Source organism: Protomyctophum bolini (genome assembly GCF_963924005.1).
Source record: "Protomyctophum bolini genome assembly, chromosome: 21".
Taxonomy (NCBI): Eukaryota; Metazoa; Chordata; class Actinopteri; order Myctophiformes; family Myctophidae; genus Protomyctophum; species Protomyctophum bolini.
In genome coordinates, this window is record NC_137882.1 from 16,761,127 (window position 1) to 16,785,080 (window position 23,954).

General features: G+C 41.7%; 2 protein-coding genes across 2 annotated transcripts in view; both read left to right on the forward strand.

Annotated features, from left to right (window-relative positions):
- myo3a (myosin IIIA) overlaps positions 1–396 on the forward strand; it is a gene marked incomplete at both ends in the record, with an annotated part of 36,029 nt that extends 35,633 nt beyond the window's left edge. The window contains one exon of the mRNA XM_080793767.1: positions 142–396. Coding sequence (XP_080649893.1) covers positions 142–396 — 255 coding nt within the window. The remainder of the gene's footprint in view (positions 1–141) is intronic.
- Positions 397–424: 28 nt separating this feature from the next.
- On the forward strand, positions 425–22,997 carry gad2 (glutamate decarboxylase 2; the record flags this gene model as incomplete). Its single annotated transcript, XM_080793479.1, has 16 exons — positions 425–515; positions 892–954; positions 1,112–1,273; positions 1,907–2,140; positions 3,611–3,701; positions 5,307–5,419; positions 6,716–6,831; positions 8,110–8,189; positions 8,851–8,905; positions 10,415–10,531; positions 13,238–13,302; positions 14,028–14,106; positions 15,433–15,582; positions 16,975–17,082; positions 18,390–18,479; positions 22,824–22,997. The coding sequence occupies 16 exons, from the start codon at positions 425–427 to the stop codon at positions 22,995–22,997; spliced, it is 1,788 nt and encodes a 595-aa protein (XP_080649605.1).
- Positions 22,998–23,954: the final 957 nt, after the last annotated feature.

Genomic DNA, 23,954 nt, shown 5'->3' on the forward strand with positions numbered 1-23,954 from the left:
GTCTCATGCGTGTTGTGCACCTGTGTTGGGCTCAGCCTCCGGCGAACGGACGACGACGACAACAGACACGTTTTTGTCCTTGTCCTTGAAGACGACACGAGACGAATAATACAAAGCATGCGTTTTCTTTAATGCTTTCAGCTTTCCGTCGAGTCGAGTCGAATGCTGCTCGGCCGCTGCTGGGTTTTCAGCATTCAGGGAGGCGCGGAGGTTTCAGCACCGCGTCTGTGTGAACAGCTCCCACTCAGGGAGGTGAGAAGGGTTTCAGCACCGCGTCCGTGTGAACAGCTCCCACTCAGGGAGGTGCGGAGGGTTCAGAACCACGTCTCTGTGAACAGCTCCCAGTCCGTCTTGATGGGCACCGCTCGTCTCCGTTTCTTTCACAGCTCTTCTTAGAAAGTACTCCACTACCGGGCTTGATACAATGGCAGCGCACGGATTTTGGTCTCTTGGTGGTGGAGATAACAATGAGGGAGACAATACAGGCGTTGCAGGGAGCCAAAGCCCCAGCGCGAGTGAGTAGTCTACGCTTCTTCTTCTTTTTTTTTTATCTCCGAAGATCCTTGAAATATTGTATGTGCCACCGCCGGTGGGGATTGATTTTAACTGTCGTTTTGTTTTAAATCAGGTGGCGCCGTTTCGTGGCCAGCCTCGCATTCCGTTTAATTGTTAAAATACCATACCAGTGCAGAGAGACCACCCATGGGCCTTATATAAGCTATAATGTATTAATTCGATGTACATTTTTGTATCACTTATTTTTACGTGCAATCAAACTCGAGTGGACTATATCTATGCTATTCCAATTTGAATGCATGTTGTGTTTCGTATGCAGTGTGAAAGTGAAGCAGATCCCCATTATTTATCCCGATCATGTGTTTCTTTCTCCAGCTAGGGCATGGTGCCAGGCGGCTGCCCAAAAATTGTCAGGGGGCATTGGATCAAAATTATGTGGTATGTTGCTTACTGGAGGGTGCATGCGTCTCGAAGCAATATTGGCAACTTTCATTTTCTTCCAATTGCTTTGTAGCTTAGATGTTGTTGTTGTTATAATGACATCAAATATATATTTCACTTTTCGACACTATATTGTGTGTGACTATATCCAAAGCTCTACTTAATGTCGGGGAAGTGGAACAAAAAGCAACAACGGCTGTTCAACCGACCGCCAAAGAAGCAGAAAGCACGCCTTCGGAGCCATGCGATTGTAACAAACCGTGTAATTGTGCCAAAACGGTCGATGCTGTCGCTTTCTCCGATCTCTACTCAACAGGTAACAAAGGAAAAACGGAAAAACCCCGTGTTGTTTTATCACCTTGTATTATAATTATCATTATGTCTAATCTTAAAGTCTGGCCTTATTTCCCGGGCTGCATGGCCTTGCACTTGGCATATTCTATAAGGTCACCTTCAGCTAAAGCCATTGTCATGGGCTATAATGCTTATCGGATGAAGCTGCCACTCAATTACAAGGTTCATTAAAGAATAAATAAATGCTTGACTATAGTCTGTCGTGGGGTTTATTCGCCCTCAGAGGCCAAGATACAATTTATTATTGCCAAATTAAAAGCATGACCCCTATGACGAGGCCCTGGGAGATGATGTGTAGACCTAACGATGCATGTAAATATCTTCCATTTTAGCCTCTATATATAGAAGATCAAAATACCTTTTTTTTCCTCAATTAAGACAAGTCAATCCAAAGTTAAATGCAAAAAAATAAATAATAATGAATGCATTTCCCGCGCCGTTTGTTTGTTTGCTTGGCCTGTTTTTATGATTGTTCTAGCCATTGCACTGTGGATAGACGGTCTACCTGTTCTCTGGAAAGCACTTTGGTCAACTGTTGTTGTTTTTAAATATGCTATATAAATCAAATTGACTTGACTGTTTGTTCCACACTTAGACCTGCTGCCGGCCCTGAACGGCGACACGAAAACACTGACCTTTCTGCAGGAGGTGGTGGACATTCTGCTGGCCTACATCGTGGAGTCTTTCGACAGGGAGACGAAAGTCATCGATTTCCACTATCCCAACGAGCTACTCCAGAGAAACAACTGGGAGCTGCAGGACGAGCCCGAGACCCTGGATGATATCTTGATTAGCTGTCGCGCCACCTTGAAATATGCCATCAAAACAGGTATAATATATATAGGTTCGATGGTGTCGTTATATATGGTTTTCCCCTTTCCCTCCATCACTGCAAAAGGACGTGACATATGAGTCTCGTCTCTCTGTGATTTATTAATAGTATAAAGAAATGCAATCAATAGGCTATCTGTCTGGCAACGTGAAATCTATTTGCATTTCTTCTCTTTTCTTTTTTTCTTTTTTATTTATTTTTCTTCCACTGGGCCTAAATTATTATTTAATTACATTTCCTCCTTTTTTTCGAAGATTTTGTTTTTCTCTTTCTAAATAACAGATCTATAAGGCGCCCACAGCGTGGCATTGCCATGCTTGTGTGAGCTATGCTATTTTCAAATGTCACTTTTCATGCAGCTCATTTGGCCTATAGTCGTTCCTTTTGGGCTTGTAGACCTGCTTATTTCCCGCAGCCTTTGTTTCTAATTATGTTTAACTGAAATAGTTGTCCTTTTTTCCCATCAAAAAGGCCCCATTGTGAATTATAGTCCAGTTTTTTTATTTTACATTTATATATATATTATCTTTTTTTTAATAGATCCTCATTTTCCATACAAAACAGACCACTGTCTCATCTCATCGTGTCTTTGTCTTATGCCTGCTACGTCAAAGCTTACATTTGGCTTTTATATCGGAGGCACCGAGCGATGTATATAAGCTACTTGGGGCCAAGTCTATTACAGCCTCTGTGTGACGGTCGATTGGAGCACTTAATGAGCAGACATTTATGTAGGAGGAGCATGAACCACCTGGTCAAATGTATACAATCATTATTATCGCCGATAAGGAAGAATTGAACGAATTAGGCCTATATACGAATATCTTGAAAATACCATTATATTTGAATCGTTTAGACCTAAACAAAGGATCTGGTGGACTGTCGCATATATATTTTGTGGACTGTCTGTCGTAGACAATTAGTCTAATTTTGATTGAAAAAACAGTTAACTCGATAGTGAACATTTAAATGATGTAGGCCAATACATTTAAATGGTCGTGACTCGTGACATTCTAAAATGTGTACCAATTATATAGGGCCATTTATTTTAACCCATTAACACTGGGAAAGCATCCCTGTATCATAATTTTAGATTGTTGCGTTGTCTATTGAAAAATAGCGAGCTGCGAGCCTATGCTTTCCCCCCTTTTATTTTTATTTTTACATTTTTGAAAAATCTTGAAAATGTGAGAACTATTATTAGCCTAGGCTACTACTGATTTGGCTGGAAGGTTATTTAAATACGTCCCTTAATTATCTCTCCCTCTCATTCATTATTTCCCCCCCAATTCATTAGGAGCTTTATTGGTATGAGAAAACTCGTTTGCATTACCAAAGCACTATAAGTGTAAAAAATATAATAAAAAACGGTTGAACATGGAGAAAGTATACAGTTCAAGGGCATTGGCCTATATTATAGCACTGTGTAAACACAGCTATGTGTCTCTGTCTCTCCCCATAATGCAGCACACCCTCGCTACTTCAATCAGCTGTCTACAGGACTAGACATGGTCGGCCTGGCAGCGGACTGGCTGACGTCAACGGCCAACACCAACATGTAAGTATACGCTGCAGGCTATATTATGTTTCCTATCATCTATGGCCCGGCTGATTCCAATGATGATAATGGCGTCCCCTATTATCCTCTGCCTGTGTCTGCGCAGAGGCTGATAGCAGGGTTTTCACCCTGCAAGTCAGTCAGTCAGTCAGCCATAGCAAATATAAAAGGGATGGAATTGAAAGACAGCCCTCGAGGCTTGACCCCCCTCCTTCTTCCCATGTCCCCATGGGGATTAATTTATGCAAGGGGAGAAAATTAGCTCTTTATAATTTAAATCACCCTAATCTGAACCTAATCTGTGTTGTGGGTTGATAAAAAAGAGAGAATTGGCAACATTTCAAAAGGATGAAATATAAATTTATTTCGGGTAAATAAAAAGCCATGTAAAATAAAAGCTATTTATTCACACACACACACACACACACACACACACACACACACACACACACACACACACACACACACACACACACACACACACACACACACACACACACACACACACTGAATCCATCTGATGACTACATGTATAATGTGGGTGGTGATTATTAATTATTATTTATTCAGAATTGTATTTATTATTTTTTTTTGTTTTAGAAAATTGCATTATTGTGCAAGAACAAAATGTTGCATGTATACATTTACTCATTGACCCTGAACCCCTTTTATAGATAAATCTTGAACCCCTTACCCTTATACAGTATAGGCTATGTAGGTTGCCCCTAAACCCCTAAAAAGGTTGACCCTCTCTGCAAGCCCCTTATAGGTTGACCATGAAGTCCTCATGCACACAGTATTTATAAATCCATGGTGTTATTTGAACACCAAAGTGCATTTGGTTACACTGTTGCCTCTGAGTTAAATTGACACAGAAGGTTGCACTATAGGTCGACACCATCAACTCTGATCAGGGCTTACAAAAACATCATGTGTCATGAGCAAGAAAAAAGAGAAAAGGGGGGGGAGGAAAGACTCTAAATGTCACAATGAATCAGAATCTGTGTGTGTGTGTGTGTGTGTGTGTGTGTGTGTGTGTGTGTGTGTGTGTGTGTGTGTGTGTGTGTGTGTGAGAGCATGCGTGCGTGTCATCATTTAGACCTAGAAGGGTGATTCTTGAAATGCCTTCTAAAAAACGTTTTCTGAATAAAAGAAAGAACAATATAGTATGTTGCAGTATATCAGTGGTTCTAACATGTTCATGATGTTTTTTAAGCTATATGAGCTTGTAGATCTGCTATTTTTTGAATAGCCAACCAATGGAGCGGTCTAAAATGACACAGATTAATTGATTGAATACTTTATAAACAGTTTGCACTTTGCAGTCAAATAAAGTACAGTTCAATACGAGAGGAATTCAATCTCAAGAAAGCCTATATGGCTTGTTTCCATTGCATATTCAATTCATCTGACCATCTAATGACATACAAATATATACAGTAGCCTACTATATGCAAAATATACGGTTAGAAATAAAATTTAAAAACAATGTGTGCAGTAAAGGCGGGCGGGACTTGCAGCCACCAGTATTAGAGTGCTGTTTGAAAGCGGTTTTGAAGTCCTTAACCTGCGTCACCGCGTCTCCCCCGCTGTGCGACCACTCAGGTTCACCTACGAGGTGGCTCCTGTCTTCGTCCTGCTGGAGTACGTCACTCTGAAGAAGATGAGGGAGATCATTGGCTGGTCGGACGGGCGAGGGGATGGCATCTTCTCCCCGGGTACGTCATCAATGATCATTAGGGTGACGCATGAAGGCCCTCACTGGGGGGGCCATTATGATTTGGGTCATTCGGGGGATGGCAATTACCACCCCCTAGTGTCCTCCACATTTAACCTCAAACTTGGTTATTTCATGCACAATGCACTCCTCAGAGAAGCCCAAACCTAGCTTCTTGGATCTGGCAGCGTCAGGTTAGCCCAAACCCTCCAAACCTTCAAAACCGCGCCCCCTCAAAACCCACCTCTTCAATATTGCTTTCCCTAGCTAATTGTTTCCACTGTTAACTTTTTAATGATAATGATCTTAGCCTCATTTTCTAATAAAGTCTATACGTTTTGAGATATTATTATTATTATTATGAATATGGTTTGATCGCAATCAATGGCGGTTGTGTTATAATTTAGTTAAGCCTTTCATTGTATGCAACCATGAATGTATTAAACCACTTTCAATGTGGCATCCTATTTTGAGAATGTCAATATAGGCGTACACTGTCAAACATTTCTCTCTTTTTGCCAAGGTCTTTTAGAAATGGGGGCAATGGTAACTTTTGTTTTGCCACCCCCTATTCTTTCTGAAATCACGCCTCTGGTACCTCACATCATCATCATCATCCACCCCCTCTCTCTCACGGGAAAATGGAACATTCTGCACGCTTGTTGTACAGTATATATGATGTGTCAATTTGCATTTTGATGATATAAACAGAACACGTTTCATGGTCGATTAAGATGGGGGATTATTCTTTTCCCTTCATCCCTGCTAAGCTTTCATTTATCCCAGCTGGCTGTATGGCAGTGGTGGAAAGAAACTACGTACATGTACTTAAGTACTGTATAACTTGAGTGCAATTTTGAGGTATAGGCCTACTTTTACTTTACTGGAGTATTTCCACAATTTTCTGTACCTTTTCTTCCACTAGGCCTACATCTCAGAGGAAGATATTGCACTTTTTACTCGACCACTACATATGAAAACTATACTAGTGACTTTGTAGATTTTGATTATTATTACAAAACATTGCAGTATAACCACTTAATTTCGGCCATTTGAAAATCTACAAGCTCACAATGCAGCTAGATCGGCTATTTTTGAACTTGGTAGCAAATGTTTCAGAAAAAAAATATATACAAAAATATCTGTGATGATGGAATGATGATGGATGATGATGGTCATGGAAGGGGAACCTTCTGAAAACGTCATGGGCAAAAAAATAGGTCAAAACTCTCAGTCATGCTAGTGTTAAATGGGACATTTTGTATAATTGAGCAGTGTTTTGTCATCTGTCCTCTAGGTGGTGCCATTTCTAACATGTATGCCATGCTGCTTGCTCGCTACAAGATGTTCCCTGATGTCAAGGAGAAAGGAATGTCAGCTGTACCCAGATTGGTGGCCTTCACATCCGAACATGTAGGATTCTCTACAATATCCACCTCTCATCTTAATTTTATACATGGTTTAGTGCTTTTTTTTGTTTTATTGTTAGGGATTATTTATCTGATCACTGATTGGGATCCAAATACAATTGTATTGAAATGTAAAGTTATTTTCAATTGTGTGAAGGTGTGCTTTACATCTAAAATGCACTCAAACATTTAATTTGAGCATTATTCCATACAAGTTTTTGAGTGATAGATTGAGTGCTATTAGTTAGAATTGTATGCAGGCAGGCAGGCAGGCATGAGGCAGGCAGACAGACAGACAGACAGACAGACAGACAGACAGACAGACATTAAATTCATACAATAACACATGTCATCAAATACAATGTAAAAATGAATGTAAATGTAAAAATGTCATTCACTTGGCAGTGAATGACACCTCCTTTCTATGGGAAATTGCATTTACCTCCCCTTGTGGTCTCCTGATGGATGTTTTTTCAGGCCAGTTTTGAAATAAACCAGTGATTCACATAGTCCACACTTCACAAATAAAATAAATGACAGGTTTAGGCATCCCTTGCTATACAGCTCAAGAGATGCTAAAGAGGACTTTCAGCCAGAGGAACAGCACTAGCTGTTTATGCTGACATACTGTGACTCACTTTCAATAAGGCTGACCTTTTGTGTTGGTCGGTTGGTTGGTGGCTTTTATTTGTCACTTGTACCATACATGCAGGCATATGTATGTGACAAATGCAAAGAACACAAGATGATTCTGTACCACTTCAACATGCTTTGAAAGATGATTACCCAGCCAATTCTCAAATGCTAATGCCAATAGAGTAGGTGTGTAGAATGAAACTACATGGGCTCTATCTATTGAACTGTGTTACAAAAATAGCAGATCGGCTATGTTCGGCCAAGTGCTTTAGTGTAGAGGTGGGGAAAAAAAGAAATGCAAAAGCTCAAGTTTACAAATTATTGACAGTTTAAGTGGTTACATGTCTGAAAATACACATTAGCGTGAATCCAACACAACACTGGCAAACATAACAGGTGCATGAATCTATCTAGGATTCTAGGAAATCCATGAAAAGGTTTAATGAAACACTATTATACAATATAGTGGGGAGGGGGGGGGGGTCCTTGCTTCATCTCTCTGCCAGCTACGTAAGTGGTCGTTTGGTTGGGCTGAAACACATTGAAGACCCCTGCTTTGGGTCCATTAGGCATTCACCTTATCCCTCTTTTAATTACTATTTCTTCTCTTGTTCGTTCTCCCGGCTCTCGCTCTATGGTCTTTCAGAGCCATTTCTCAATCAAGAAAGGAGCGGCCGCCCTCGGCATTGGCACGGAGAGTGTGATCTGCATCAAAGCAGATGAATGGTAAGGCGAGAGCCTCTGAACATCACAGGAGCAAAGCTCAAAGATGAAACACTGAATATCCATTCATTCTTTTTTTTCCTTCTTTTTTTTACAAACACATTCAAGCAACAAAAAGCCTACTCTTTTCCCATGGTGTAAAGTAACTAAGTACATTTACTCAATACCTAATTCCAGCTACTTTTACTTTACTGGAGTATTTCCAAATTACAATACATTTTCTTCTGCTCCACTACATCTCAGAGGTAAATATTGTACTTTATACTCCACAATTATTTGAAAACCTTAGTTACTTTGTAGATTTTAATGAAATTACAAAAATATACATTAATCACTTCAGCCCTGTTTAAACGTTGGCTATTTGAAAATAGCCCATCTGAGCTTGTATAGATCTGCTATTTTCAAAAAACGTTTACACTTTTTTTACATTTTAGACGGGACATTCTGCAGAACCAGTACTTTTACTTGTACTTTACGTATATCTTGATGGCAATACTTAGGCCTTCTTTTTACTGTAGCCTACTCAAGTGAATTTTGATTATCCAGACTTTTACTTGTAACAGAGTATTTCTGAATTGCAGTATTCATACTTTTACTTATGTAAAACATGTGAGTGCAGAGTGCTTTTTCCACCACTGTTCTTTTCTCCCCATACCGTTTGCAGCGGTAAAATGATCCCGGCTGACCTTGAGAGGAGAATCCAGGAGGCCAAGCAGAAGGTAATTTCATACACCCTCACCCACTGTGAAATAAACCAATATAGCGCGCATGGGTGAAATCACCCTTCAGCTATATCTGCCAGACATACAGTAACAGCCCAACCGCTTACATCCAGCAGTCCAACCCAGTAGTCACTTTGAGTGGCACTGAACGGAGAAGCCACGGGTGTCTTTCTGACAGAATTACCAGTGTGGTTACTGCCTTTCTGACAGAAATGCCATTTGATTAATGCATAGGGCGGCTGTGACTCAGGAGGTAGAGCAGGTCGTCCAATGATCCCTGGGTCGGCGCCGGCGGTTCGAATCCCAGCTTCTCCTGTCTACATGTCGAAGTGTCCTTGGGCAATACACTGAACCCTACATTGCCTCCAATTAGTTGGTCGGTGTGAGCTTGCCACCATTGGTCTGTGAATGTGGGAAGTGAGGACGGTTGCGTCGACTGTTCGTCGCTTCACCTCCCAATGTATGAATGAATATGAACCATTGTAAAGTGCTTCGAGCACTTGGAAAAGAGCTATAAATGCAATTAATTGTTATTATTATTTCTGTTAGAAATACAGTGTGATACATTTCTTTTTGACAGAAATAGTAGTCTGGTAACTGCCTTTCTGACAGGATTACCAGTCTGGTAACTACTTTCTGACAGAAATTCCATCTGATGAATGCATTTCTGATATAGCATTTCACACTAGAAATAGTGTGATAAATAGCGATGTATGTCGGACATTTCAAACCGTACTAATTAGGGAATTCTGATCTGTCTCAAAATAATCCAGATTACCGATATTGATATTGATGACGCAATAATAATGTGACCGACCATCAATGGATAGATTTTACATTTAACTTGTTTACTCATCTCATTCAGTAGTCATTCAGTAGTGAAAACAGACACTCGGAAAAAGAGTATATTTATTGATTGCTTGAATACTTTATTAACAGGCTTTGGGCCAAGCCCCTACGGCCTAGGCTTGTTTCCATTGTGATCCTCTGTATAATATCGGTATAATAATTGGTCCGAATTGGCATCGGCAGGTATGACCATGACCCGGCCTGCAAATAATCAGAGATCGGATATCGGTCATAAAGGCAGCATCACCTCAATCAACATATCGTCTGTAACATTAAAACTCAAAACATTATAGCTCCAGAGAACCATGTTAGAACCATGTACCATTATCATGTTTGCATTATGGTTTTGTGCTTTAAGAAGAGAAGAGCCTTGTGGTCGAAACGTCACAGTTAATATTTGGTCGCATTGCAGCCTTTGTGCTTTAATAAAAAATGTATACCATCATTATGTTTATTGGTTAAGTTTAAAAAAAGAAAAGACAGAACTGCTTGTAATCAGACTAAATTGTCACGTCAACATCAAAATCGGAGAAAATGCAGTTAATTTCGGGTCCGGGACCATTTGTTTGGACCTGTGAAGTGCTCTGGTTTGCATATAGGGCTTTGTGCTTTAAGGACCAACCATCATTCTGTTTCTTTGTGTTTGCCTACACACAGGGCTTTGTGCCTTTCTTCGTGAGTGCAACTGCAGGGACAACGGTGTACGGGGCCTTTGACCCGCTCATCGCCATCTCCGACATCTGCAAGAAGTACAACGTGTGGTTTCACGTGGATGTGAGTAATGCTCTCTCTTTGAGTGAAATATAGCGAGATTTGCGACTCTATAGATCCATCACCATGAGCGACCCTTTTGGAGTTAAAGCTGTTGTTCTCTGTTTTAGGACATTAAGTCAATTATGACTTAGCCTGCGAGCTAGTTCAGGCAGATACAGTACACTCAGAGGTTTATGTGCTGCAGCACTATAGAGTGTATGCACATGCATGATTTTCCCATCAGGACACGCCCCCTCATCTAGACTGTCTGAGTGGCAAAACATTGAGCAGCATGGAGTGTTGGGAGTTTGGAGGCGCTCGTTGGAAATCACTCAACCATCCTGCGTACCACCTGTTTCTAAATGTCACATAATGCAGGAGGCAGCAAAATGTTGTGTTATTGAAAACAAGCACTTCCTAACTCTGACACTTAAGAAAAATAATCAAATGCTGGGCATTTCTTGACAGAAAGTTGCTCATACAGTAAGGTTTCTATGGTGGATTTTTATGAAACAAAGACTTTGCAGATAGAAAGAGGATAATTCAAGCTTTTCGTACAGCTGCAATGTTGGTGAGTTTAACATTGTTTAATGCAAACAGACTAGACTTTTCTATTTGGATGAATGGGCTGTCAAGGCCAGAAAGTAGTTTTTTGCCACTCAGTGGGCGTTCCCGCATAACGTCCAGGTACGATGATGTCACGTGCATACCCTCTATATTGGGCAATGTTGTACTGTATGTGACGTGTCAAGCAGCTGAAAATCAACGATCAACTTAAGCTCACCTGGCTCATTGAACTTCCTCTTGCTGTCAATGCTGCCGTTGATGTTGTATGTGCTTTTTTGCTCCCACCCCCAGAGATGGGGAGAGTGCGTGGAATGACTCATGGCCGCGGGACGGATATGGTGGTGCGGGGATGCATGCTTGCATGTCTAAATGTGGTTGTTAGTTACATCACATGCGTGTATAATTCACTGTACTCCAACGTACGCACTTCAAGTGGCATTTAGCGGAGGACATAATGTAGACACAACGACGGGCAGCAGCCTCTGACAAATGGAATATGTGTGTCTCCCCCTCTGCTGCTTTCAGTCGACCTAGATAGCAGCCATTTCCTATCTAGCGCCAGAGGAATGGGAGCAGAGGCACTAAATCATCCCCTCCCCTGACTTCACCATCACGGCCTCTCTCTCTCTCTCAGTATCTATTAATGACGGTGATTTAGACGTGACAGAGAGGGGGGGAGGGGGGGGGGGGTCGCTCTATTAAGAGACATAAACATCATCGCCTGTCATTTTTCACCCGGCTCAGAGAGGAAAATAAAGAAAGGTCCTCTGCTGTGCTGAAGTGCTGTACCGTGCGTGTGCGCGCCTGTGAGTGTATGTCAGTATAGTGGTTCTTATCTAGCCTGGGATCCAGGACTGATTCACTCCAATCTGAGTGCTTCTCAGACTGGTACTGATCCCACGGGCGCCCAGGCACTGCGGCTTCTGATTGGTTTGTGTGTGTGTGGACCCTGACCTATTTGGGGGGGGGAAATCCGCCAAACGGGGAAAATCAGTCTGGGCTCAAGGCTAGTAGATATCATATCATGTTTTGTTACCGCCAGTTTCTGAGCAGATCTATGTTTGTGTCGAGTGATGAACAAATCTATAATGCCTGATTCATACGTGGCTGTGTGTCTTGTTGCACCAACAAGCATTAGGTGCGAGGGGAAGTTGTGAGCTTGTAGATCTGCCGGTGCACATTCTGACGTGTAAACCAGGCTTCTTGCGTAGTATAATGGCCACTGTACAAAATCTATTCCAGCAAAGCTCTCGCCATGCACCACCCCTGCTGTCCTCTTATGATTCAACATGGCCCATAGCCTGCGGCCAAGTCCTATTTATAACATGTCTGATTCTCAGTGGTGTAAAGTAACTAGACTGTAGTTACAATGAGGTATTCTTACTTCACTGGAGTATTTCCACTTTTCATGAATACTTCTACTCAGAGACAAATATTTTACTTTTATTCTACACTACACTACAATTATTTAATTTGTTACTTTGTGGATAAAGATTATTACATGTATCTTTTTGAAAATAGCAGATCTGCAAGCTCACAGCGCGTCACATCGAGCTTGTAGATCTGCTATTTTCAAAAGATACATAACAAAAGTATCAGTACTGCAATATAGAAATACTCGAGTTACGAGTAAATGTCCGGAATTAAAAATGTACTTGAGTAAATGTACAAAAGAATTGTCATACCAAAAGTAAAAGTATATTCATTATGCAGAATGTCTGCAAAGTTTTCAAATGTATAAAAATATTTTGAAAATTGCAGATCTACAAGCTCACAATGGGTCACATCACGATGCATTGTGAGCTTGTAGATTGGCTATTTTAAAAATGTGTATATGGCTGAAGTGTATGTTTTGTAATAACAATAAAAATCTACAAAGTAACTTGTAACTATAGCGGAGTAAAAGTACAATATTTGGCTCCGAAAGGTGCAGTAGAAATTGGAAATACTTGAGTAAAGTAGGCTACAAATCAAAATTGTACTCAAGTACGGTAAGTAAATATACTTACAGTAGTTACTTTCCACCACTGCCAGTGAGCTCTTACCACCCCTGCATGTTGTGCCTGGTATAATTCAACATGGCCCACAGCCTGAAGCTAAGTCCTATTTATATAATATACCACATAGTGTGTGATGGTCATGTTGTCCCTGTTCTCGCAGGGAGCATGGGGAGGAAGTCTCCTCATGTCCAGAAGGCACAGGTGGAAGCTGGACGGTGTCGACAGGTCAGTGTCATCAACGTGACGCTGTGTGTGTGCAGGATTCATTGTCGTTTAGCATGATTTATTATTATTGGTCCACACTGACAGTCCCCTTTTCCACCATGCAGGGTTGAACCGCTTCCGTTCTTTTCCCCTCGCCTAATTTTGAACCAAATTAGTTGGTTCAGATCCCTAAAAGTTGGTTCGGATTGGGAACCAAAAAAATACTTCTTCTTTTGAACCTAAAGTGGCTGTGCCGCTATTAACGATTGGAAGATGGAGATGTGATATAAAGCATCATAAAAAATAAATTATGGAACAAGTTCCAGAAACAAAGACCAAAGGCCCCAAAATAACTTTGGTTCTAGAATTGGTTGGCCCTTGCCATATAGGATCAGTTCAGAGTAATGGTCCTTAACATGTTTTACTGTGATTGCAGCTGTTTTAATTATGTTATTTCGTTTCAGTGACTTTTTTTCATACTATTTAAGTAGCCTCTACTTTTATTTTGTAATTGCACTTTGATTCACATCCCTTGTCAATTTGTAATGGATTTGGATTTGCGTCTACTCTATTGTAACCCCGGCTATATTGATTATATAGAATTCCGGACTCCGGAGTAGCCGTTTTCTTACTGTAATCTGATGTTAATATATCCAAAGCGGCTACTGCGGAATTCTCCTTTAAATAAAGGTGATGATGATGATGATGGGAATACTGTATAATATAATTGATTCTTCCAATTCCAGGGCAAATTCAGTAACATGGAACCCACACAAAATGATGTCGGTTCCTCTGCAGTGTTCTGCCCTGCTAGTCAGAGAGGAGGTATGGTATGCTTCATTTTACGCAGAGTCTAAAACCATTTTCAAAAAACATTCCCAAAAAAGCAAACATTTTCATGAATTAAAAAATGTCTTGTACTTGGCTATTTTCACTAGTTTGGGTCCCAGGGAGACATCAAACTTTTCTTTCGGGTCACAGGCTAAACAGTTTGGGAACCACTGGTTCTAATGTTATGTGATCATTTATTAATTGATTTAATATGACAATAGCATGGTATACAATGGGAAGCAATGCATAATAATAATCTTTATTGTCCCGAAGGATATTTGTCTTCACAATCTGTTCAACACCCACATCAAAAACAACACAGAGCACATTACACCAAGACAATACAAAAACAAAAACAAAACATGAGGTCCCCACTGTGTACAGAACCATCCTATCAGCGGGGCAGTTTGTTTAATGCCGCGATGGCTGAGGGGACAAACTCCTACTAAAACGGACCTGCATGATACAGTATGTTCAATGCACAGCAGCCATATTGGAAAGAAATTGGGCCTCTTCCTTACTTTCTTCACTTCAAGTCTTACCAATTATAAGGCACATAATTAAGGCTCTGTTGTGGTTGGGATTGTAGGCCTGATTTCACATTGAAACACTGTTCATAGCAAATATTGAACATTGCATGTTATTATTGTACAAACCAATCTAGATTGTTGGTTCCATTTCCATAACTCTGCAGGTTCCATCAACTCTGTTCCATCATCACAGTGACATGGATTCTATATGTTCTGTCTCTTCAACAGGGTCTGATGCAGAGCTGCAACCAGATGCATGCCTGCTACCTGTTCCAGCAGGACAGTGACATTATGTTCTGTCTCTTCAACAGGGTCTGATGCAGAGCTGCAACCAGATGCATGCCTGCTACCTGTTCCAGCAGGACAGTGACATTATGTTCTGTCTCTTCAACAGGGTCTGATGCAGAGCTGCAACCAGATGCATGCCTGCTACCTGTTCCAGCAGGACAGTGACATTATGTTCTGTCTCTTCAACAGGGTCTGATGCAGAGCTGCAACCAGATGCATGCCTGCTACCTGTTCCAGCAGGACAGTGACATTATGTTCTGTCTCTTCAACAGGGTCTGATGCAGAGCTGCAACCAGATGCATGCCTGCTACCTGTTCTATTATGTTCTGTCTCTGTCTCTTCAACAGGGTCTGATGCAGAGCTGCAACCAGATGCAAGCCTGCTACCTGTTCCTCTATTATGTTCTGTCTCTTCAACAGGGTCTGATGCAGAGCTGCAACCAGATGCACACCTGCTACCTGTTCCAGCAGGACAGTGACATTATGTTCTGTCTCTTCAACAGGGTCTGATGCAGAGCTGCAACCAGATGCACGCCTGCTACCTGTTCCAGCAGGACAAGCACTACGACCTCTCCTACGATACCGGAGACAAGGCCCTGCAGTGTGGACGCCATGTGGACATCTTCAAGCTCTGGCTCATGTGGAGAGCCAAGGTATAGGCATGGGTGGCAGCCATGCTGTCCTTTTGAGACAAACAACTACACATAGACATACATACATCTAGCCTTAGACTACACTCTGTTTATTGGACTAGACTACATTCTGTTTATTGGACTAGTAAGTGGTAAAGACAATACAGATTTTGTTTGCTGTGTTATCAACAAAGCTTTTGATTTGCTGATAACTCGAAAACTACTGGCTGGATTGCCATGATATACATATATAGTTATATCATGCTTCCCAGTGCCTTTCCTCTAGCACCACCATGAGGTTACATCGTTCACTTGCACACATTAAATATCAAAATCTAACGATTGGTTTTCCATGAAACTATATACTCACCAATAATGAACTTTAATGAATCATTATTGAATTATTATCATGATTTTGGGGACCCCACTTCCACAAATGGATGTTTGCAATATTTGAGTGAATGTCCAAAATGTCAACTCACAGTCACACTGTCACAAAATGTCTCTTACTTTAATTAAAGGGATATTTCACTTTCAAACATGTTTGGGGTCATTTCAACATCTACTCAGGCTTTTGTGCAGTTCAGTGGCCTTGTGGTTAGAGCGTCCGCCCTGAGACTGGGAGGTTGGGTTTCAATACCCGCCCGGATCATACCAAAAGACTGTAAAAATGGGACCCAATGCCTCCCTGCTTGGCATCAAATCCCTGTGAAATACTAGCGTCATGTCCAGGGGGTGTACTTGTACATCAAGCTGCCTCACGCTACATAAACAGGAGATAGGCTCCTGCCCTATGGGCCTCATGGCTCCGGCTCGGCAAGGCTACTTACTACAGTACTTACTTTCTCAGGCTTTTGTGAACACATGCAGCTTAATTCAGTATATAGATATTTGATATTTATGTTATCAGACATGCCCAATTCCTTTTTTTTTTCATATTTTAGTCGACTAAATACTTTAGTTGATTTAGTCAACTAAAATGTATTTTGGCGAGCCGATGGCATTGAAATGGCTGATTTTACACTGAAAGTAGACGATCTACAAATTCAGAACATGTCACAGCACAATGCGTTGTGAGCTTGTAGATCTGCTATTTTCAGAGCACAACACCCGATCACAACCAAAACTTAGACGACTTGTCTTCTAGTTCTACTAGATCTCTTCTCCACTAGTCCCTCCCTAACATTTTTTTTTAATTTGTTGAAGAAATTGTCAGTATATTTTGTCATACTTTTAGTCATAGTTTTTATTTCGTTTTCCTCAGTGAAAAAAGGTATAGTCGAAATGTTTTGACATGGTTTTGTCGACGAAATCAACTGGTTGATTTGTTCTATTTGTGAGCTCTGCCTGGTTATTGTTTGTTTCAGTACACACTAATACAACTTTATAATTTCTTTGTACTTCCATTGACAGGGTACCATCGGTTTTGAAGCCCAGATTGACAAGTGTCTGGAGCTGTCAGAGTACCTGTACAACAAGATCAAGGACAGAGAAGGATATGAGATGGTCTTTGATGGGAAGGTATGTCCACATTTATTTTTCCATTTTACTTCTGTGAAAAACAACCCAAACAATCACACCTGTGTGAAGTGAGGGGCGCTAATATATTAAAGTATGGAGGCGTGATGTCACGAGGCGTCATGTCACAAGGCGTGACCAATGATATGTACAGTATATAGGCATGGGTGACGCAACGAACGGGAAATGCTGGTTTTCAAATAATACTATCTGGGATTTATATAGCGCTTTTCTACTTTTTTGCTACTTGTGTGTGGGGGCCAGGGGAGAGGACAAAATAAAATAATACATTTATTAGGAAAACAGATAAAGAAGTATAAAATATAGGAATTAAAAGCAACAAAGCACTAAAAGTGACCATGAAACCAAAGTCAATTCGGGAAGGCAATTCTGAACAGTTGTATTCTGAACTAACCTGACTGACTAGCCTGCATGCATGCACAGTCAAAGTGCAAGTCCATGTTACTTCATTTCATCATTTTGCCCGTTTATTCAGTGCCACTTAATGGCTGACTTGACCGACAAGCAGTGTGCTTTTGCTTTGTGTTGGATGAATGGCCTTTTTTTCTCCCCACTGGCTGTCTGGATAATATGTTGCTATTATGTTCAATGAATAGCATAATGGCCCCTAATTACTCATATCCATATGAATGGCCTGGCTTCGGAAATACCCACCACCACCAAGAAGAAAAAGAGCAACCCCCTCTCTGCCCATCCCCCGCCAAAAGACAGGAACGCTTATGAAACCAAGAGCTGCTTGGATAGCCACAGTAATTTGGAATGAAAGGTTCTCGATAATGTTTTAAGGCTCATTATCTTCCCACTGAGACACAATAAGGGGGTCAAAAAACATCAGAGTCCTCGAGTGAGGCCTACTCCCCAGGTGTTGGGGTTGGCCCAGAGAATCATTGCATCAATGTAATGTAGAGTAGGCCTATACAGCAGACCCGAACCAGCCCAGCTGTATGAATGTCGTGCATGGCCAGTCATCCATTGGTAATGAATACTTGTTTCCCCCCACTAGCAATACAACCACCAGACCTATACAAGCGTAGCGCACCACTCGGTGGCGCGCTATGAGCCTGTAGATCTGCTATTTTCCAATAGCTAAAGCATAACATAATAAATAACCCAACACCAAAAGGGGTTCCCGCCCAAAATGGGTTATGTATTTGTTTTTTACTTCTACTCCTCTACATCTCAGAGGCAAATATTGTACTTTTACTCCACAGTAAGATTCCGGAATTTTACTTCCACCACTGTCTATTGTTGGTATAATAATGAATAATGTATTATGTGTCCTCTCACAGCCCCAACACACCAACGTGTGCTTCTGGTACCTGCCACCGGGGGTGCGCTATCTGGAGGACAAAGAGGAGAAGCGAGAGCGTTTGCATAAGGTGAGACATGACGCACGCACGCACAAGCGGTGATATGGAAGAACTTAAGATAAGGTGATGGAAGAATGGCAGCAAAGATGAGTTTGTTTGATTGATTGATTGATTGATTGATTGATTTATTAACAGTTTACAGAATTACAGTATATAAATTTCAAGTACAACTCAATACAAAATACTGGATGACACCAGCATTACACTTGTTTACAATAGGGCCCACCATTATCGAGAAGTAATAATAACACGGTTAAAATTGGGACACAGTGCATTAAACAAAACTTTGAAGTTGATGGGCAAACAACCCTACAGGTCTATGTGAACACTGATAGGGGGAGGAGTCGGTGGAGCATGACATTATGGAATGTATAGCAGGTGTTGTAATCTCTAAACTGGACCCTGGTCTGGTCCTAACAGACAGGTAGTGTGTGCAGGCTGGGTGGTGTCTGGTCCTAACAGACAGGTAGTGTGTGCAGGCTGGGTGGTGTCTGGTCCTGCAGACAGGTAGTGTGTGCAGGCTGGGTGGTGTCTGGTCCTAACAGACAGGTAGTGTGTGCAGGCTGGGTGGTGTCTGGTCCTAACAGACACGTAGTGTGTGCAGGCTGGGTGGTGTGTGGTCCTAACAGACAGGTAGTGTGTGCAGGCTGGGTGGTGTGTGGTCCTAACAGACAGGTAGTGTGTGCAGGCTGGGTGGTGTGTGGTCCTAACAGACAGGTAGTGTGTGCAGGCTGGGTGGTGTGTGGTCCTAACAGACAGGTAGTGTGTGCAGGCTGGGTGGTGTGTGGTCCTAACAGACAGGTAGTGTGTGCAGGCTGGGTGGTGTGTGGTCCTAACAGACAGGTAGTGTGTGCAGGCTGGGTGGTGTGTGGTCCTAACAGACAGGTAGTGTGTGCAGGCTGCGTGGTGTGTGATAATCCGGTTGAAGTATTCCTTCAGTACGGCGACTGTGACGGCGGGCCCGGGAGAACAATAACGCGACACGAGACAGTATCACGCTAAAGGTTCACAAAGTTTATTACACAAACAGGAACATATATAGTGCTGGATCATAATGACGTGACAACAAGATAAGACATGGAAACGTGACATGATAATGACTAATGCAGCAAAGCTGACCTTGCTGGCGCACAATGTCTCTCGTAGCCTATCCATAAAGTATGCTACAGTACAGGCAGTACACAATACATATCAAGTACACTGTATCTCAAGTTCAAGTACACAGACTAAGATGTACATGGGCAACTCATATTATAACAGCAGGTATTCAAGAGAAAGAGAGAGTATGTGGTGGGAGAGGCTAGCTGAGGGAGGTGGGAGTTGAAGAGATCACTTTTAAAAATAATTAGTGCAGCAGAGGATAATACGAGGCACAGTGTTTAGAATGATTAAAGAAACTGGTTTATGGGATAGACTGTAGTCTCTGTTGGGTGGAAGCCTCAATCTCATATAGCCCTACCTATAGAATATCTCACATTTGCTGTGAAAATCAACATTACAAACGACCCCAAGATAAGGTTGTCATTGGGGCAGTCCTTCAGAGGTGCCTGCGGCAGTGGGAGGCTCAGGCTACTAATCGACAATTAATACAAACAGATGGTGCCTGCGAGCCATACAAAGACCTCTCTCCATGTCGCTTTCTCTCTCTCTCTCTCTCTCTCTCTCTCTCTCTCTCTCTCGCTCTCTCTCTCGCTCTCTCTCTCTCTCTCTCTCTCTCTCTCTCTCTCTCTCTCTCTACCAAAGAGAGAGAGAGAGAGAGAACGTATCAATCAATAATGCAATGTAGAAATACTTTGTTACAAGTGAAAGTCCAGAGTTTGTAATGTACTTGAGTAAAAGTAGGCATAAAATGCTACTTAAATCAAACGTAGAAAGTACTCACTATGCAGAATGTCCCATTTCAAATGTTTTCAAATGTATACAAATGTACAAGCTCACAATGCGTTGCATCGCGACACATTGTGACACAAATGGCCAAAATAGGGCTGTAGTGCTTAATGTATGTTTTGTAATTTTCAAATAAATGTAGGGGAGTAAAAGTAGCCTACAAAATTCATAAATCACATAAATCACGTTGACCTCTGTCATATTGCGCGATGATCTGATTGAGAGGTTCCTTTGTTGTTTCCCCCAAAATATCTATAGTTAAAACTCACACTGGACACGCTTCACTAGACTAAATGTTTAGCCAGCTTGCTCTTCTTACACAAACACATGCACACACACACACACACACACACACACACACACACACACACACGCACACGCACACGCACACACACGCACACACATGCAAGTAGGCACGCAGGCGCACATGGCGCACAGGACAGTCACTGTGACATTGACAGTCACTGTGATGTGATGCTTCCCATTTAGCAGAATTAAGAGCCCAGATAGGAAGGCCCACATGCAACACTACTCCATTTCCTCTCGTGTTGCTTTGGTGTCTACTTTTAAAAGCTAATTGGAGGGAGGAGGGGGCGAAATAGAACATTGACAGTGGATTTATTTGAGGGGGAAAATTCACAGCTGCCTGATTTATTGTTATTTTAGCTCAAATGGTATCCTTGCCAACTGCCAATGGGACACCTGCAACAGATTTCAGAGGAATGGGTGTAATTATGATGTGATGAGAACTATGTACAACCAGCTTACAGTGGTGTAAAGTAACTAAGTACATTTACTGAAGTACTTTTTGTGGGGTTTTGTTTCTCTTCACCTTTGGAATAGTCCCGTTGAGACACGAGTTGCGTTTTTACTACTCTTTCAAGACTGAAGAGAGATTTATTTTATTTTTGTATAAATCCTATATCACATTGACTGCTGACATATACATTTTTGTACGTTTTTTAATAGCCATCTATTGTCTGCTGCTGATGTACAGGCCTATATATGTTTTATATCGCTTCTTAAGGATATGAAACCGTTTAGCTAAAAATATATTTTAGCCCTGAGCCGGTTGCTAGGCAATGCCTTGCTCACCCCGCACGAAACATGTGTGCACATCCATAAAGTACCATTATAATTATAATTTTTATAATGTTATAATTTTAATTATAAGTTAACTGCTACACAGTGGCAGTTAACTTCTCCATACTTCTACTCCACTACATCTCAGATGCAAACTTTTACTCCACAGTTATTTGAAAACTTTAGTTACTAGTTTATCTAATCTCATTCCGCTCAGAGGATCGGCTATGGGGAGCGCCATCTCGTGGCGTGAACACAGAAGTACATCCATAACCTCACGTGACATGGCGTGATCCTTGATCCACCCTTGAGGTGATATAAATCACCTATCATGTCATTCCAACGCTTCTTCTGCCATGGAACACACTGTCCATTTCGTTAAGCTACCACTATCGCCTGTTGAATTAAGCATCCCCTGTACGAGCCGATATGCAAGCACACAACACGTCCCACATTGTGAGCTCGTAGATCTCCTATTTTCCAAAGATTTTAATACATTTTGAAAACTTGACATGGTACATTTCTGCACAATGAGTACACTTTTGGTACTTTAAGAATATTTACTTTTACTCAAGTACATTTTGAATATGGGACTTCTACTTGTAACAGAGTATATCTACCTTGCCATATTGGTACTTTTACTTAAGAAAAACTGAGTACTTCTTCCATTACTGGCCACACACTTCACTAGCCAGTGCATCCCCTCATCATCTGTCATTCATTTCAAATAAAAAGTCCTCCAGCTAAACGTACTGTATAGTATACTATAGGGCCCGTGCGGGCAGCACCTCCCTCAGGGGCACCTCACAAGCCTCAAGGCCACTTCTGTTGAGGCGCCTGCCTTGTTTTCAACCCCAACACTTTTATTATTGAGTCCAAATGGTCTGCGGCTCCGCATTCCTCCAGCATCAACATAAAAGGCTGCCCTGGCGTCTGCCCAGCAGACTGACTGACTGACTGACTAACTGGGGTTTGTGTGTGCACAGATGCATTCACATTATTTTGCTTTCAATTATTAAAAACGGAACAAACTGCTGTTGTCAAGAATACAGGAACACTCGCCCCAAAACACATCGCCCTGGGTCAAATCCGGCGACCTCTGAACTGTCGCCACCAGGTATTCCTAAACCTAACCGAATTCCTAAATGTAACGTCAGTAAAAACCCAAACCTATCACCTGATTCCTAAACATAACCTCAGTAAAACTATGCCTAAACCTAACTTTATTCCTCAACTTTACCTCAGTAAAACTATACCTAAAACTAGTGAGTGTGTTTTGGGACGAGCGTTCCGGTTACTGTTGTCAGCAGTGAAACAATGAATTGCCAATTGTCATCATGGAGTAAATGTTAATGCGTCAATGTTTGTGTCACTGTCGGTCAGGTGGCTCCGGTCATCAAGGCCAGGATGATGGAATACGGCACCACCATGGTAAGCTACCAGCCCCAAGGGGACAAGGTGAACTTCTTCCGCATGGTCATCTCCAATCCCGCCGCCACCTTCGAGGACATCGACTTCCTCATCGAGGAGATCGAACGGCTCAGCCAGGATCTATAAAAAGACTCATCATCGTCTCACCAAAACCATCCCGTCCATGTTTTTTCCACCCCTAGACGGATGAAATGATTGTCGTGAATGTACCGGTAATATATATCCTCTTTATTTTTTTTCTTCTTTTCTTTTTTTTACTTTTCCTCCAAAGTCCCTTAACTGAACAGTATATTTGAGGGAAACAATATCTATATAAGTAGAATATATATTACGTATTGTTAGCTTTTGCTGTGGGGCGGATCAACGTCTTGGGTCCGACCCCGAAGCTCTGTGAAAGTGCTTCTGTCTGCCTTTCCTCGTGTAGAAGTATTAGTGTAATCGATGTAACTTTATATGTATTTTTGTGCAATAATAGGTCGTTGAGGAAGAGATTATTTTTCAGCCATTATTCTCATCTGCCAGGTAATGTTGTTAAGTGCCAAAATGTGGTTGTTGTGCTCCTCTGTAACCGACATTCAGAATAACCTCGACAGCTACGTATATACTTCAAGAAAATGCCCCCCCCCCCAAAAAAAATTAATTACACACCCCATGAAGCCATGACTTCAGGGAGATTCTTTTGTCTTTTGTCCCATTCCTAAGCCAATAATGATTATGATGACTGGCGCAGTCTCAAAGAGAGTCTCCTACTGAGTCTCCTATTGACCGATGACCCGGTCATCGACTTATATTGGCTCAGGAATGAGAGAAAAAAAAACCAAGAGACTTGAATTCTTCAAGGCTTCATGGGGTGTGTAATTGATTGTATCTGTCTATCCATGTCAGGGGTATTCAACAGCCCCCCCCCTTGTGAGCTTGTCGATCAGCTATTTTCCAATACGGATGCAGGGGTATAAGTGGTTAATATAATTTAACTTTTGCATGCCATGTAGTGCTCGGGGGCCGACCTTGTGGAGCTTCTCTGACATTCTGTCCAATCAACTTGGGAGTTCTGAGTTGGTCACCAAGATGTTCAGTAACTTC